The sequence below is a fragment of the Rhinolophus hipposideros genome (assembly GCF_964194185.1).
Source record: "Rhinolophus hipposideros genome assembly, chromosome: 2".
Classification (NCBI taxonomy): domain Eukaryota; kingdom Metazoa; phylum Chordata; class Mammalia; order Chiroptera; family Rhinolophidae; genus Rhinolophus; species Rhinolophus hipposideros.
The window spans coordinates 81,006,606-81,022,378 of NC_138048.1; the positions used below are offsets into that span (position 1 = coordinate 81,006,606).

At 40.4% G+C, this 15,773-nt stretch overlaps 1 protein-coding gene across 1 annotated transcript in view; it reads left to right on the plus strand.

Moving 5' to 3' along the window:
* Window positions 1-15,327, plus strand: part of CARD8 (caspase recruitment domain family member 8) — a gene marked incomplete at its 5' end in the record, with an annotated part of 38,067 nt that extends 22,740 nt beyond the window's left edge. The window contains 6 exons of the mRNA XM_081079342.1: window positions 1,106-1,240; window positions 6,012-6,150; window positions 8,448-8,501; window positions 8,826-8,903; window positions 11,842-12,105; window positions 13,844-15,327. Of these exons, the coding sequence (XP_080935468.1) occupies window positions 1,106-1,240; window positions 6,012-6,150; window positions 8,448-8,501; window positions 8,826-8,903; window positions 11,842-12,105; window positions 13,844-13,863 (690 nt within the window). The 3' untranslated portion in view covers window positions 13,864-15,327. The remainder of the gene's footprint in view (window positions 1-1,105; window positions 1,241-6,011; window positions 6,151-8,447; window positions 8,502-8,825; window positions 8,904-11,841; window positions 12,106-13,843) is intronic.
* Between the last annotated feature and the right edge of the window lie 446 nt (window positions 15,328-15,773).

Consider the following 15,773-nt stretch of genomic DNA (forward strand, 5'->3'; position numbering starts at 1 on the left):
GAGTTGTGGAATTTACATCAAACTACTCACAATGCGTTAGGTTGTCATGTTCGTTTACTTGTCTTTAAAAATAAGTTATAGTGATTATAATCAGCAATATATATTATGAAAGTTTAAAAACTTTATTAACTGATAGGCTTTTAGTTTCTTCCTAAGAAGGTAAAATATACTTCCTGTAATCGCATTAAAGTTAATATGTTCAACTTGGGAAGCTAGTCTTCCAATGGTATAAAAACAATCCCATCTAAAATATAATTAGCATAGCTTTGGAATAAGTACTGTTATTTAGTGAACTTTATATGTATGTATGTTTTGAACTTTTTATTTTTGAAAAGTAAATTGGCATTATCCGTGCTTGCTGGGGAGCTGGGCTAAGGAGCTGATGGTATCAGCAGAGGTAGAGGAGAATGTCACTAGACAATAGGGAGCATGCCTGGCTCAGGCAGGAAGTCCTTCCTGGTGGGTTTTTTATGCTTATACTCTTCTTCTTGGATTGATTTTTTTTCCCGTACAGGAAAACATTTCCTTGAACTTTGCCTTCAGGAAACCTAAATTTCATGTCAGCTGTGTAGCTGCTTTACCAAGAGAACAAGGGTCAAAGGTTACTTTAACCTCTTTGGGGCATACACACAATGCATATAAAATCAGTGTCCCCTCTAAGGCCATGTCAGGGGGACACGTATGAAAATAAGGATGGAAACATATAAAGTGCTAGGTAGAAACAAACACTGAGTCAACTGGAACTGAGTCTGATAAAATAGTTGTTTTCTGTTCCCATGACGGGCCTGTAATTAGTACAAATGTATAATGCTGGTGCTCCTTTTATTTTCTCAAGTCCTTCAGGAGCAAACTGTTGGTGCCACCCAGGTCGTATGTGTTGCTTTTGGCTGGAAAGACGTTTGGAGATGTAGGAGGCTGCAGTGCAGATGGAAGGCACTGCGGCTTCTGTGGTGTTTCTTTAGAGCACTGTGACAGTTGCTCCATTGCTGTCATTTTGTAGGAGGGAATGCAGATAATGCAGGCTGGCACTGCACCGCTTGGATGCTTACAGTTCTTACAGTTGTTGCTGATGAATTTCAAAACCAAAACCTGTTTTCATCCTTAGGATATTTCCAAGTCTGTAAAGCACTCCTCTAAGAAATTCATGAAAATCGACAAGCCTCCTGTTTGCCAGAAGTTACTGCAGAATGGGAAGAGATACAAGCTGATCAGTGAACCAGAAGCTGATATTACCCCAGAGGTATAGATTTTAAAAATCCACTTGGAGTAGGAGCAGGGATGTATATTTCTTAGATATATGGTATTTTGAAAGTTTAAAAATGATGCATTTTGTTCTCATTTTTTAATTTCCTATTTATAAAAAAAAAACAGCTGCTTTGCTAATCTTGTAGCTTATTGAATTTCAGAATTATCTGCAACCATTGCAAAAATAGACTAGCTAATCACATTCCTTTATGAAAGGTTTGAAACATTCCTGAATATTTTATTAAATTCTTCAAACAGTGTTAGCTTCAAAGGAATAAAAAAACTTACGTTTAATTTTAAGTCACAGAGCATTAAAGGTTCATGGAAAGGAATTGCTAACAAGGGATATTCAGCTTTTCTTACTGGAAGGCATTTGAAGAACAGTAAGGGGAACATACTCTCATTTAGATTTAAACTATTCACTGTATACACCATGGCGTTTGTAAGTGATTTTGGTTTCTCGGAAATGACTAAGTTATTTTTAAAACCTATTTTCATTATGTGCTCCGAATGTGTACCATAGCTTATCTAGACATCTGTGTGGAAATTCCTTTTGTATACCTCATTCTGTTTGTTTGTTTGTTTGTTTCTTATAGCATATGAAAAGTTGAAAACATGTTTTCATTCCATTATATTAAAATGTGGAGCAAGAGAGAGCTAATTGTAGTGGTTCATGTTGCATTATTTTATTACAGTATTAGGGTCTTAGTGCCCTACGTAGAAGCGATCTGTTTGATTAGCCTTAAGTTTTGCACGCAGACTGACCTGTTCCCTTTCAAAGGGTCTCGTCCAAACCCAGTACCATTTGAGCCTTAACAACAGTGCTGCTGAGGAAAGTTGTGCAAAGCAGGCACAAGAAGCAAACTGCAGCCTTGTCTGGGAGGTGGGAATGGATTTGAAGTGTTTGCCTAGAACAGTGATTGTTGGCCTTTGCTGCCTAATGGAATTCCCTGAGGTGCTTTAAAGAAGTCTGTGGTTGGGATCTCAACCTCTAGAAATACTCACTTAATTGTTCCGGGAATGGCCAGGGCATTGGGCTTGTTAAAGCTCCAAGGTGACTGGAATGTGCTGCCAAGGTTAAAAGCCAATAGGAGAGGGAACAGGACGTACTGAATGGGTGAATGTGACCAGGAAGAGACCGAGATGGTTGCAAGAATTCTTTCATATAAAGATGTTGGTGGCTAGAGGACTTTAATTGTGTGCTCTCTCTTCACCAAATTTGGGGCCTTTAAAATGGAAATAATCTCCCAGGATTGCTCTAAGGATCATATGAGGTAATGGTTTGGGGGCGCTCTGAAGTTTGTAAAACTATGTAAATCCAATGTGTTCTTACTGGTTTTATACCATTAATGATTTGTTTAACTGACATTTACCAATAAATAGTGCCTATAACAAGTCAGTCTGGAATATTATCCTAAGAATTAAAAAATAAGTAAGTCATGATCTTTTCCCTCCAAAGATGCCAGCATAAAGGGAGAAATATTATAGTCCTGTAAAGAAATAGTTTTAATATAATAATGTGGTATTTCCATCGAGGGGGGTCCAAAGTGCGGTGGTTTTTCAGGGAGGCTTTCCGTGTGGTGACATTTGTTTTGGGTGTGAAGGGTGAGAGAATCCACTGGAAGAGATGAACGCTCCTGGAAGAAGGAACTGCAGGGCCTAAGTGAGGTCTTGGGAATGTGTAGCTGGGCTCAAGGCACTGAGATGGCTTCTGGGAAACTGGAAAGTGGAGGACTTTGGGAAGAGTGGGGCCAGTGTAGATGTTGTCTAGGCTTTATAGGCCCTGGTGACTCTTTGAAGGTTGAGAGGATAATGCTAGTGATTTGGAATGGAAAAGGAGAGGGACTGGTGAAGGCCATTGATTTATACTGGCGATGCCTAGTACAGTTCAGCGATACACAGGCAGACCTTGGAGACATTGCGGGTCCAAGGTTCCACAATAAAGTGAATATCATGATAAAGTGAGTCACAAATTGGTTGGTTTCCCAGTGCATATAAAAGTTATGTTTACGCCGTACCGTAGCCTGTTACATGTGCAGTAGCATTATGTCTAAAAAAACAAAACGTATACTGTAATTACAAAATACTTTCTTGGCTAAAAAATGCTAACCATCATCTGAACCATCAGTGAATGGCAACTTTTGTTGGTGGAAAGTCTTGCCTCAGTGTTGACGGCTGCTGACTGATTAGGGTGGTGGTTTCTGAAGGCTGGGGTGGCTGTGGCAATTTCTTAAAATAAGACAACAATGAAATTTGCCCCATTGATGGACTCTTCTTTTTACAAACAATTTTTCTGTAGCATGCAGGGCTGTTTGATAGCATTTTACCCACAGTGGAACGTCTTCAAAATTGGAGACAATCCTCTCAAACCCTGCCACTGCTTTATCAACTAAGCTATGTAATATCCTAAATCCCTTTTTTGTCATTTGAACAATCTTCACAGCATCTTCACCAGTGGATTCCATCTCAAGAAACCACGTTTTTGCTCATCCATAAGAAACAACTCCTCATCGGTTAAAGTTTTATCCTGAGATTGTAGCCATTCAGTCACATATTTAGGCCCTACTTTTGGTGCTAGTTCTCTTGCTGTTTCCCCCACGTCTCCAGTTACTTCCTCACTGACGTCTTGCACACCTCAGAGTCACCCACGACTCTGAGGGTTGGAAGAATCAACTTCTTCCAAACTCCTGTTAATGTTGATACTTGACTTCTTTCCATGAATTGCAAATGCTCTTAATGGCATCTAGAATGGTGTATCCTTTCCAGAACATTTTCAATGGACTTTGCCCACATCCATCAGAGGAACCACTATCTATGGCAGCTCTAGCCTTAGGAAATGTATTTTTTAAATAATAAGACTTGGAAAGTAAATTAGTCCTTGGTCCATGGGCTGCAGAATGGATGTTGTCTTAGCAGGCATGGACACAGTAATCTCGTTAGACATCTCCGTCAGAGCCCTTGGCTGACCAGGTGCGTTGTAAGGGAGCAGTAGTAGCTTGAAAGGCATCTTTTTGCTGAGCAGTAGGTCTCAACAGTGGACTTAAAATATTCAGTAAGCCATGTGTTGTCATATGGCTTTATTGTTCCTAGAGCATAGTCAGAGTAGATTTAGCATGATTCTTAATGGCTTTAGGATTTTTGGAAGGTGGTAAAAGAGCATTGACTTCAACTTAAAATCACCAGCTGCATTAGTCCCTAACAAGAGAGTCAGCCTATGCTTTGAAGCCAGGCATTGACTTCTCCTCTCTAGCCATGAAAGTCCTAGATGGCACCTTCCAGTATAAGCTTGTTTCAGCGACACTGAAAATCTTTTGTTTAGGGCAGCCACCTTCATTTATCATTTAGCTGAATCTTCTGGATACCTTGCTGCAGCTTCTACAGCAGCATGTGCTGTTTTACCTTGCACATTTATATTATGGAGACGGCTTCTTTCTTTAAACCCCTGCTAGCTTCAGACTTGTCTTCTGCAGCTTCCTCACCTCTCTCAGCCTCATAGAATTGATGAGAGTTAGGGACTTGCTTTGGATTAGGCTAACTGTTTGGCGTTAGAGGCCTTTTGGTCTGTCTCAGCATTTGACACTCCTTCCTCACTAAGCTTAAGGAGTTCTAGCTTGTGATTTAAAGTGAGAGATGTATGACTGTTCTTTTCACTTGAACTCATGGAGCCATTGATTGGGCTGATTTTAACATTATTGTGTCTCAGGGAATCGGGAGGCCCGAACGGGGGAAGGAGACGGGGGAATGAACGGTCAGTCTGTGGAGCAGTCAGAACACACACAATGTTTATCGATTAAGCTGTTGTATGGGCATGGTTCATGACGCCCCGAAACAATTACAAAAGTAACAATAAAGATCGCTGATCACAGATCATCATTACAAATATAATAATGAAAAAGTCTGAAATATTGAGGGAATTATCAAAATGTGTCAGAGATGTGAAATGAGCAAATGCCACTAGAAAAGTGGTGCTGATAGATTTCATGTAGGATTGCCACAAACCTCAACTTAGAAAAACGGTAAGATCCACGTAGCACAGTAAAGCAAAGCGCAATAAACTGAGGTATGCCTGTGTTTTTTAAAAATGCGTTTCTTCCTTCAGGTTTGCTAGCCAGTCAGGAGAGGAGCAGAGGAGGTGGAAGGCAGGAGGCAGTGTGTGTGGTGGTTCAGAGCTCACACTCTGGAGTCGGAAGGTGTGGGTTCACAATCAGTCCTACCACTTCGTAGATGTGGACTTGGGCAAGTTAATTCACATCTCTGAGATTCTTTATCCATAAAATAGTCAAAAACAAAACAAAACAAAACAAAAGATTTGTTGGGGGAAGGTGGCGCCACGTTCAATGAGTGCATAAAACACCCAGCATTGTCCTACAAATGTTGTTGAATCTGTTCCAGATTGTCGAATGATCTAAGCACAAGATGGTGAGGAAGTGTATAAACACTTAGGAAAGGGTGAGCACACATTCTCATTTGGGAATATGAAACATTGAAATCAGGAAAGGGCTGGAAAGTTAAGCTATTGGAAAATGGGGCCAAGGGACTGGAAGCCTCAATGAAGCAGAAAAGGAAGTTGGAGTAGGAGGGGCCAGAAGCAAGAGGATAAGAGGGTGTGTGATTAAGGAATGAGATTTCCATGGTCCAACCGTCAGTGAGCATTCAAGTGAGCACTAACCCTCCTAATTGTCATCACTCTTTATTTGATATTTATGTTGTCAATTAATGCAACTTTTCCATTTAAAAAAAAAAAATCACTTTTTTTTTTTTTTAAGGAAATTGAATTTGTGGATGGTTCACTTTTAAAATTGAAAAGTTATATTGAAGTGTATTTAGAGCAACCAGTGGAGTTTAAATTACTGTTGGTTGAAATGGATTCCGATGAAATTGTATGGAAAGCGAAACTGAGAGAATGTAAGTGTTTTGTTTCTTGAACGAAAACTGGTTTGTGGGGCGGTGGGGATGGGTAAGCAAATAGAGTAATGGTCTGTCCTATCATCATAACATTTAAAAATCTGATGAAGAGAAACAGAGGCCCCAGCTCCTCGAGCAGAAGTGCAGCTCTGGTTCTCAGTTACCCACATGCAGATCGCTGGAGGTCAGTGGGTGGTGCAGGCACGCAGGCAGGCTTCACACGGTGGGTGGGTCTGGCCCGTAGAATTGTGTTTTCCCCCTTACCATTCTGAGGTTTGGATCTCAGATATTTTCATGTGAATTAGGGGTATTGTGACAAAGTCTCTTCCGTGACCTGGATTTAAGTCTGTATTTTGGCTGATTACATGTCTCATTTGCCTGATTCTGCCTCTTGGGTCTTCAGCTGGTAGCTCCCTCTGTCTCTGATTATAGTCGTACTGCATTCTCCCTGTTTAGCATTTTGGTGCTGGGAAGCCCTCTCACAAGCCCCTCTTTAACATTCTCTCCTGCTCTGAGAGAGGTAGGAGGGGCCCCCCTGTGGAGAGAGGAGTCTCAGGGGACACCAGGTAGCTGTGCCCCCATCCTGCTCCTCAGGCAGATCTGAGTTTGACCTGCAATTCTACTTGAAGGAAGTTTATCGAATAACAGACATGTGTACAGTGATCACATTTTGGAGCCAGAGGGAGACAGAAGCATTGGGTTGGGAGTGAGGTTGTATGGACTCTAGTTCCAGCCCTGGAATTAACCAGCTCCGTATGGGAGTGGGGACCAGTCTCTCACCCGCGTCCGCGTGTGGCTGCAGTATCCTCATCTGCAAATGGCACTGAGGTCGCTCCTGCCAGTGCCACATATTTGTAGTAGAAATTATTTTTGCATCAGTTGCATTTTGGATTATGCTACCTTAACTGGTTCCCAGTGTCACACATAGTGCAGCGTTGACTACAGTATGATTCCGAAAAGCAGCTCGAGTGGTAAGTGCCAGTAACTGGATGTTGAAGGAGTTGTAACCCACTCTTTCATTCCTTTTGTCCTCCAGAATTTTTATTTTGCTGCACAAATGCTGTAACATGGAGGATTTGTTAAGTGCTCTGAAAATCTCTTTATCTTCTGAACAACATTTGAACACTTTTTCAGCTCGTTTCTTTTGTATCCATTGGGTTATGTCTGTAGTCTGGTTTTCCTGTCATGTCTTTATACTCTAGAAACAAAACCTGATCTAATTATTTTGGAATTCTCAGTCCTAGTTTAAGCATGAACCTTTTAGATATGATTGGTTCTTATTCCCAACCTTATACCCTTAAAATTAGCCAGTTTGAAACAAGCACTTTTATCCAAGCTAAAATTATTTACTTGTAAAGAATCTAGCTGGGACTCTGTGTTGTGGATTGTATTGTTCTTCTTGGTGTTCATTAATTTGTTCAAATAAAATGAACTTGAAAGATGTTCCTTTTCAGTCACCACGAAGGCTCTAGTAATAGAGGTATTTAACATGTAGCAACCTGCCTAGCAGATGTTCTTCTGGACTAAAAACAAGTCGCTTGGCAGTTTTAAAGACCACTTCATAAGACTTCTTGCTATGTTTGATTTTTTTTTAACAACTTCTTTACTAGTACTCTGCATTGTAAGATGTTTCTGGTCTCCATATTTATTCATTTATTTTTGGCCTAAGCTAATGGTTCAGTGAGATTAGTCATCAACCTTAAGGGACCTTCACTAAAGGGACTTAGAGAAGACCTGTGTGAGACGTAGGTGCCTCGTAGAGCCGGGGCTAAATTTCACACGAGGAAGGAAGGTGGTGTTGAATCACAGTGACGTGTCCAGAAGGAACCTCAAGCACAATGTTTTCCAAAATACAGAATGAAAACATAGGAGGCTGTTTTGGGTGGAGTACATATAGATATATTTAAAAAGGTGCTTACTTTTATGTCTCCCTTGTCCATATGGCGATTGACGCCAGTGTTGTTCTCTGTGTAGTAGCTATAGATTTAAAGAACCACTAAGTAAAGAACATTTCACCTGGCATATGGTTGTGACAAAAGTCATGACAGTGGTGTGCAGAGGACTTATGTTTGGGAAACACTTTCCCGACAAGACCTGTTGGAAGGAGTACTTGTTATTTATCTCAAAAAGTCTAGCCTAGTGCATGTGCCTACATACCTAAAGTTAAACCCCAAACCCGTATTTGCACTTCCGAGAGGTAGCGAAGACTCTGGAGCTTCGCACACTTTTCACACACTGATTTCTTGAATTCAATTTCATGCCACTTCTTCTAACTGATGCTCATTGTACTTGAACAGGTGACTGGGTTCAGCAGGAGCAGAGTCGGAACATTTCAAAAAGCAGCACAAGTGGTAAGTGCTTGTAACTAGACACGAAACAAATTTTAACTCACTTTTGTATTCCTTCCCTCCGCTGTGATTTCTACGTTGCTGCGCAAAGGTGGTCTTGTTAAGAATCCGGTAAGTGCTCTGTCACGCCCTTAATCTGCCGAATCACCTTAGAATCCCATTTTCAGTGTGTTTCTACCTGAATGGTGATTTAAAAAGGAAATCCAGACTGAAGGTCGCTAGAAAGTAATAAACGTGATGGATTAATAAAAACTTAACAATAAAGATAGTGGAGACCAGAAAACAATAAACATAAATTTGTTGATTGATTTGGTTGATTTATTTAAGGTAAGAGGCGACGGAAACTGAGCAGCACCCTACCTGCTGAGGAGGTCTGTGATAAAAGAATGAAGGTGGACACCTCAGGTTTGTAACAGTGTCATTAGTGGCTGCAAATCCTTTTCCCGGTCTCCCCGATGACGTTCATCCAGCACACGTGCTCTTTGGTCGGTCTTTCTAGAACCACATCCCAGTTGTCCTGCCCTCCTACGTACCTCCTCCCTGTGCTCCAGGCATGTGTAAGAGTCCTCCTTGGCCTGCCCCGGCCTACTTTTCCAGCTTGATTCCCCCTCCAACACTTCACTCAGTCCTAATAGCATTGAAGGATGGGGGGGGGGGGTCCCTTGCAGTCCTTAAAGGTAGGGTCATAACTGGTCCATCTTTACCTTTCCCATAGCGCTGAGCATGGAGCCTTTATGTAGACGATAATGAACGCTGACTGAGTGAATGACTGTCCGTGTCCACATGCCTGCCCCTGTGTGCATTCATTGACTTCTCAGTTCTTAGCTTAAATCCAGGTGGGGCACCTCCAGCTCAGGTATTGGAGGCAGAGTTCAGTTTCTTTCAATTAAATGGCAGAGACCGAGGCTCTATAGTTGTGAAAATACAGTAAGAGATTTAAAACATGTACAGTACTCTAGGGAGCCAGAAGATGGAGTGTGTAGCTCAAAATGCAAGTACAGGGGCGGCGGGTTAGCTCAGTGGGTTAGAGCGCGGTACTCTTAACAACAAGGTTGCCGGTTCGATCCCCACATGGGCCACTGTGAGCTGCGCCCTCCACAACTAGATTGAAACAACTACTTGACTTGGAGCTGATGGGTCCTGGAAAAACACAGATAAATAAAAGTTTTAAAAAAAGAAAATGCAAGTCCAGCAAGAATTCACAAATCTAAGTTTAAAAATCCAGGCACAAATTATATGAGACAAGGTTTCAAGCTTTTAGGGATCTCATGTAAGTCTCCAAATTAACCTTTTCATCGAAATATCTTTTACTATTATTGTAAGAAGGTATGAATCTCTATAAGCAGATAAACTCTTTAAAGTGAAATAAGGTATTCTTCACTTTATAGAGCAGGAGGCTTTGAGGATGACGTGTGATTTTACTGTATATCACTATAGAAATGTTTGTTATTAAGTCAACAAAATAAATGAGGCTCTGGAATTATTTTTTAGACGTAACTAAGTTGGGATACAATTGTTTTTACTTCTAATGAGATATAATTGACAGATGAAATTGTATATACTTAAAGTACACCATGATGATTTGGTATATATACATTGTGAAATTGTAAATACCAATCAAGTTAATTAACAAACGTATCTATCACCTCACATAGTTACTATTTTTTTTTTTGCTGATGAGAACACTTAAGATCTACTCTTAGCAAATTTTAAGTATATGATACAGTATTATTAGCTGTAATCACCATGCTGTACATTAGATCCTAAGAACTTACTCATCTTATAACTGAATGGGACACAATTTTATATTAAATTGATGTATAGAACAAATTTTTCTTATTTCATGCAATTATTTGGCTACTTAAAATTAGCGCCAATACCAAGTAGCTAGAAATAGAATTAAAATTATCAAACACACTTAGAAAGATTAAGTCTTTTTGGAGTTGACAATATGGGATCACAATAAACAAATTAATACAGCTTTATTTTTGTTTAGGTATTTCCACAGCATTCTTTGAGATAGCCAGTCACTAGCCTTGTAGTTTCAGACTCGGTATATCACTCTGTTGCTTTTCTTTTTATTTATTTATTTATTTATTTATTTATTTATTTATTTATTTATTGGGGTGACATTTGTTAGTAAAATTACATAGATTTCAGGTGTACAATTCTGTATTACATCATCTATAAATCCCATTGTGTGTTCACCACCCAGAGTCAGTTCTCCTTCTATCACCATATATTTGATCCCCCACTCTGTTGCTTTTCAAAATATGGTCAGCGCTCAACTTGAACAGAATCACTTTGAGATCTTGTTAAAATTTCAGCTCAGAGACTGATACAGTGGGTTTTGGGATAGTCTTGAGAACTTGCATTTTTAATAGGTTCCCTGCACAGTTTTCCTTGGCAGTAGGTTTTGAGAGCAAGGAGAGAACGGCTGTGTATCAGGAAACCACTAGAGGGCGCAGGCCATCTTCCAGAACCCATTCTTGAGTCTAGAAAGTTGGAGAGGAAACCGAGGTGGGGAATGGTCCGAGTACACGTTAGATTCACATTAATACATTGTTGGCTTTGGATGAGCAGAGGTGCTGCAGTCCTGGAGAAGGGGCAGGAAGTCTTCTCACGTCTCACTCCCTTCTAATGTCCCCTCCAGTATTTGTAACGCCTTGAGGATCTTTACCTGAAGAAACTGCAGCCAGCTAGCGCACCCACACCAGAGCACAACCAGCTAATAAAAGTGATTGTTGAAAATCTAGTTTAATGATAGGGCTAATGTTTTTTTATGGGGACAGTTGTTTGCGTTGGAAAATATATGCCCTTCCAAGATTATGACACTTTCTTAGAGGTCAACAGGTATTACAGATACCTGACTTTTCTGTGCAATGTGCTTTTCCTCTAAAGCTAGGAGATGGCACAATGGAGACTGCAGTTCAGATCTCCTGCCGCCTACTTTAGCGGTGCTAACATTTAGGTAGACATGCAGAGGTGGGCAAGGGCAAAGCTATGCCTTTCGCCTTTTGAGTCACATAAATTATTTTTTGGTGTCTGAATTTTTTAATTCCAGTCTAATCTGTGCTGCCCAGTCTCATCCCTGAATTATCGTTGTGAACATTATACCCCAGTTTAATGCTAATTATATAAAATAGTCCCCCGCCCCCTCGCCATCCTTAAGATGTTTTGGAAAGCAGGGATTTTTTTTGGCATTTAAAAATATTTTAAAAGTAGTAACAGTTACATAAATCATAGTATCCTTTTTAATAGAAGCAGAATCCATGTTCATTGTAAGTTGCTATTAATGACTGAAGTGTTGAGAAGAGCTACTGAATTCCTCATTTGCTTTTAGATGGAGCGAAGACCCCTTTAACAGACCCCCAGTTGATTACCCTTGCTGAGACGTTGGGGAAGGAGTGGATAAAAGTTGCCCTTGTCAACCTGGAGTTGGATATTAGCGATATTGATACTATCCGGGAGAAGAAGGAAACTGATACAGCCTGTAAGTTTAGGATGCTGAAGAAGTGGCAAGAAAAGGAGCAGAGTAATGCCACAGTCCAGAAGTTATATAACTGCCTGAAAAGCGTCTCCGCTGAAATCCAAGCTGTGCTGGAAGGTGAGCAGGAAATTATCTTTGTCATTTACTTGGAATCAAGCTGTATGTTGGTGAAGAGCAAATGTCTGTAGATTGTGTTGCTTGGTTATGTATAAGCTTGGGTTCAGATAAGTACGCAGATGTAGCAGTAAGTACGTGAAGTGCTGTGAGCTAAGTAATGATGATTTGTGCCTGGAGTCAGAGGAAGGGTTCAGATCCCTGCTCACGTGTTGGCTAGCTTTGTGACTAAGCACATTCTTCACCTAACTTCAAGCCTCTCTGTTCCCATCTGTCAGATGGATGCAAAAACTTCTGTGTCCTGGGTCTCTTGTGAGAACGTAAAGAGGTTACACATGCAAAGCTTCAGGCAGGTAGTAAGGCTCAGATACGAATGTCGTGGTACTTGAGACAACTACCGTGTTTCCCCGAAAGTAAGACCTAGCTGGACCATCAGCTCTAATGCATCTTTTGGAGCAAAAATTAATAGAAGACCGGGTCTTATATTGTACCCAGTCTTATAGTGAAATAGTAAAATAAGACTGGGTCTTATATTAAGTTTTGCTCCAAAAGATGCATTAGAGCTGATGGTCCAGCTAGGTCTTACTTCCGGGGAAACACAGTGGTGGCATTGAGCCTGCTGCGCCGTCTGTGATATTGAAGCAGTGCTCGGAGAGGCCACTGGGTGGCACCAGCGAACCTCAAGTGGCAAAGAGGGGAAGGGGAAAAAGCGGATCCCAGTGAGGCTACAGGGAGTGTTTCTCGTCTCAGTCCAGAAAACCACAGGGTTCCTTCCTTTGTTTCTAAGCACTTCTTTTGTGGTTTGATTTAGCACATTGTTATACCCGAGGTCAAACCAATTCAAAACTTTGATGATTATATATCGTTACTGTAGTTAACAGATGCAGTGTTACATCTCGGAACCCTCAGTAATATCAAGAGAAAAGCTTTTGTTTGGAGTGCTATTTGGACTTTTTATTCCAAAAAGGATGTAAATGTGTAAAAGCCCCAGAAGTTTATATGAAAAGTAAAAGCATTCGGTGATCTATCAGGAAGCTTTCAGACACCGTGGACGGATTCTGAACTCACCCTGTAGACATTGGATGCAGAGGCCTCAAGCAATTAGAATAGCTGGTTTCAATGTACAATTTTTGATTCTTATTCTTGGCTATGTTGAAGTTATGCAAATGACTGAGGTGCACGTGTGGAAATCTGCTTATTTGCATGTAGGTGCTTCTGCCAGTTGACAACAGCGGTCACTGTGCTGTGATAACCAAAGAATCACAGTGTCTTCCGTCAAAGGAAGGCTCAGAAAAATCTCAAACCCTTGGTAATGAGTTATTTTGTTTGTTTGTTTTTATCTGCCCCTGACCTCACTGACACTTAACTTGCTGATACATTAGAAATAGAAAAGGGTTTGTGACATATTTTAGTAGTAAAGAGATCATAAAACTTATTAGTCCAAGCCCTTCATTAAATAGGAAAAAAAAAATCTATGAGTTAAAGACAAACAAGCTACCCCTCCCCCCAATTTACCAGTATTTTATACCCTTTTATAGTCAAAGTACCCAGTTAATTGGCTGCACGTTTTAGTGTCTTCTAACAATAGCCTTTAAATCGGAATGGCTTCTCTGAAGTTCAGGAAAACGCAGCAACTTCCAGGAGTTCCTTTTTGAAATGGACAAGTGATTTTATTTTAAAGCATGCCTCTTTTATCCCCAACAATGAATCCCTGAATTTGTTTGATTCTCTGTTTTGTTAGGTTTCTTACAGGCCATGTGAAATGTGGAGGATGAACTGAAAAAGGAAGCCTCAGGAACTTGTATCTGCAAAACACCATTTCCACTGCTCATTGGTTAAAAACTTGAGGAGACCTTGAACTTCACGGGTCTGTGGAAGGAACTTTTTTATAGTCAGCCACTCTATAGCTCATATTATCCAGGGGCAAAGAGAATGTGAACTATTTGGAAAACTTGAGGAAGAAAATGCCCCTATTATATCAAGATTTTTTTTTTTTTTTTTGCACCTCCTCCTCACACCGTCCCACCCTGCTACCCCACCCAAACAGGTATAATTACAAGGGGTGCTTAAAAATGACTCAACTCAGGTGAGAAATGTGGTAATTTTCTTTTTGGAGTCTGTGGACTATGAAATTCCTAACAAATGTTTGAAACATTTTTAGCAATTAAATGGTGGTGTAGTTAAACTTGCACCCATTTAGTTTAGCTTTTATTGTATTGCCATTAACGAAGAGAGGTTCCTGCTCTTTTAGCTCCCACACAGACAGACAGACATGCCTCTGGCTACAGTGTATCTGTTTATGTGGGATATGATTTCTGTTTCTCACATTACTAACCTATCTAGCTAGTGGCCTGTTAAACCCTTAGACCAATCATGTTATCGAGCCCTAGAGTGATTAGAAATGAATGTAATCCTCTCCCATCGTGTTTGTATGCACACTCAGAGGTGATCTTCTCACCTTACTGGGCAAATTCAACTGGATCAATTGTCAGAGTTGCTGCAGTTTTCATCAACTTTCCAAAATCACCAGGCCAAACACTACATTTCTTGACTTTTACCCTGGGGTCATTTACTTCCTGGGGGGGGGGAAGATAAAACCCACTCAGAAATAGCCTTAGCAGGACCAAGGGAAAACTGCCATCTCTTCTTGAAGAAGACTTGCCCCAGGGAATCATGGGCCACATTGGCTCTTGTTAATTGGTGAAATGTCTTTTTTTTGGAGGGGCGTATATATAGATGTTGTCACTCTCCCAGAATCATGCATGTGGTGATTAACATTTTGGATATGTTTTGTTAACTTATTTGAAGAAACTATAAATTACCGTTGGTCTTCTGTCAACATGAGCAGGAGAGTACAATAAATCTCAATGAATTAATCAGAGAAACACACTTTATTGTTTTGCCTGTGAAGAACAAATTTACTTTATAGGGAAGAACATATTTTTAATTGTCAGGGATCCTGTGGAATTCAAATCAGTGTCACTTTATGCGTTTTTCTTTTTAATTGTACTATATTTTAGGAAACACATGGAGTTTTAACATTCGGAAGTATAAACTACTTAAAGGACTTGAATTTTTAAATGTTTATTATTTTTTATAAGTTGTTTTTTGAAGAAAAGCATAATTGCAGAAATCCTTTGTATATAAGCTGGTTTCCTAACAACTTACAACCGTTTTCATACTATGGTTGAAGGGAAGAAAAATAAATCTGCATTTGTACAGTGTAAATGTGGCTTCTTTGTATTCTTATTTCCTTACAAATTATTTTTTAAAGCATCATGTTCCTCGACTGCTGTTACCTTCACTATTTAGCCGTTAGTTGCTTTGCGACCAGCACTCCAGTTCTTGGACCAAAGCCGAGTGAGTAGAAATCCGAGTTCTGGTTCTCCCAGGAGTTTGCACAGGTTCGGAACAACCTGCGCCTTCCCTTAACCCATCTCACCACAGGGATGCTTTAGAGCCCCCCCGCCCCCCCACTGCTGTGATGGGATGGTGTGTTTTTACTTAGAACCAAGTGGGCTCATACTAGTTCCCCACGTGTACATCTCTAATAGGATTTTCTTGCACATTCGGGACTAATTGTGTTATTTTATTGTATTGCTTTAGGGGAAAAGTTTCTTCCCTTGCTTTGTCATGTGGAAGCGTGTTTTCACTCCATTTTCTAAAGAGGC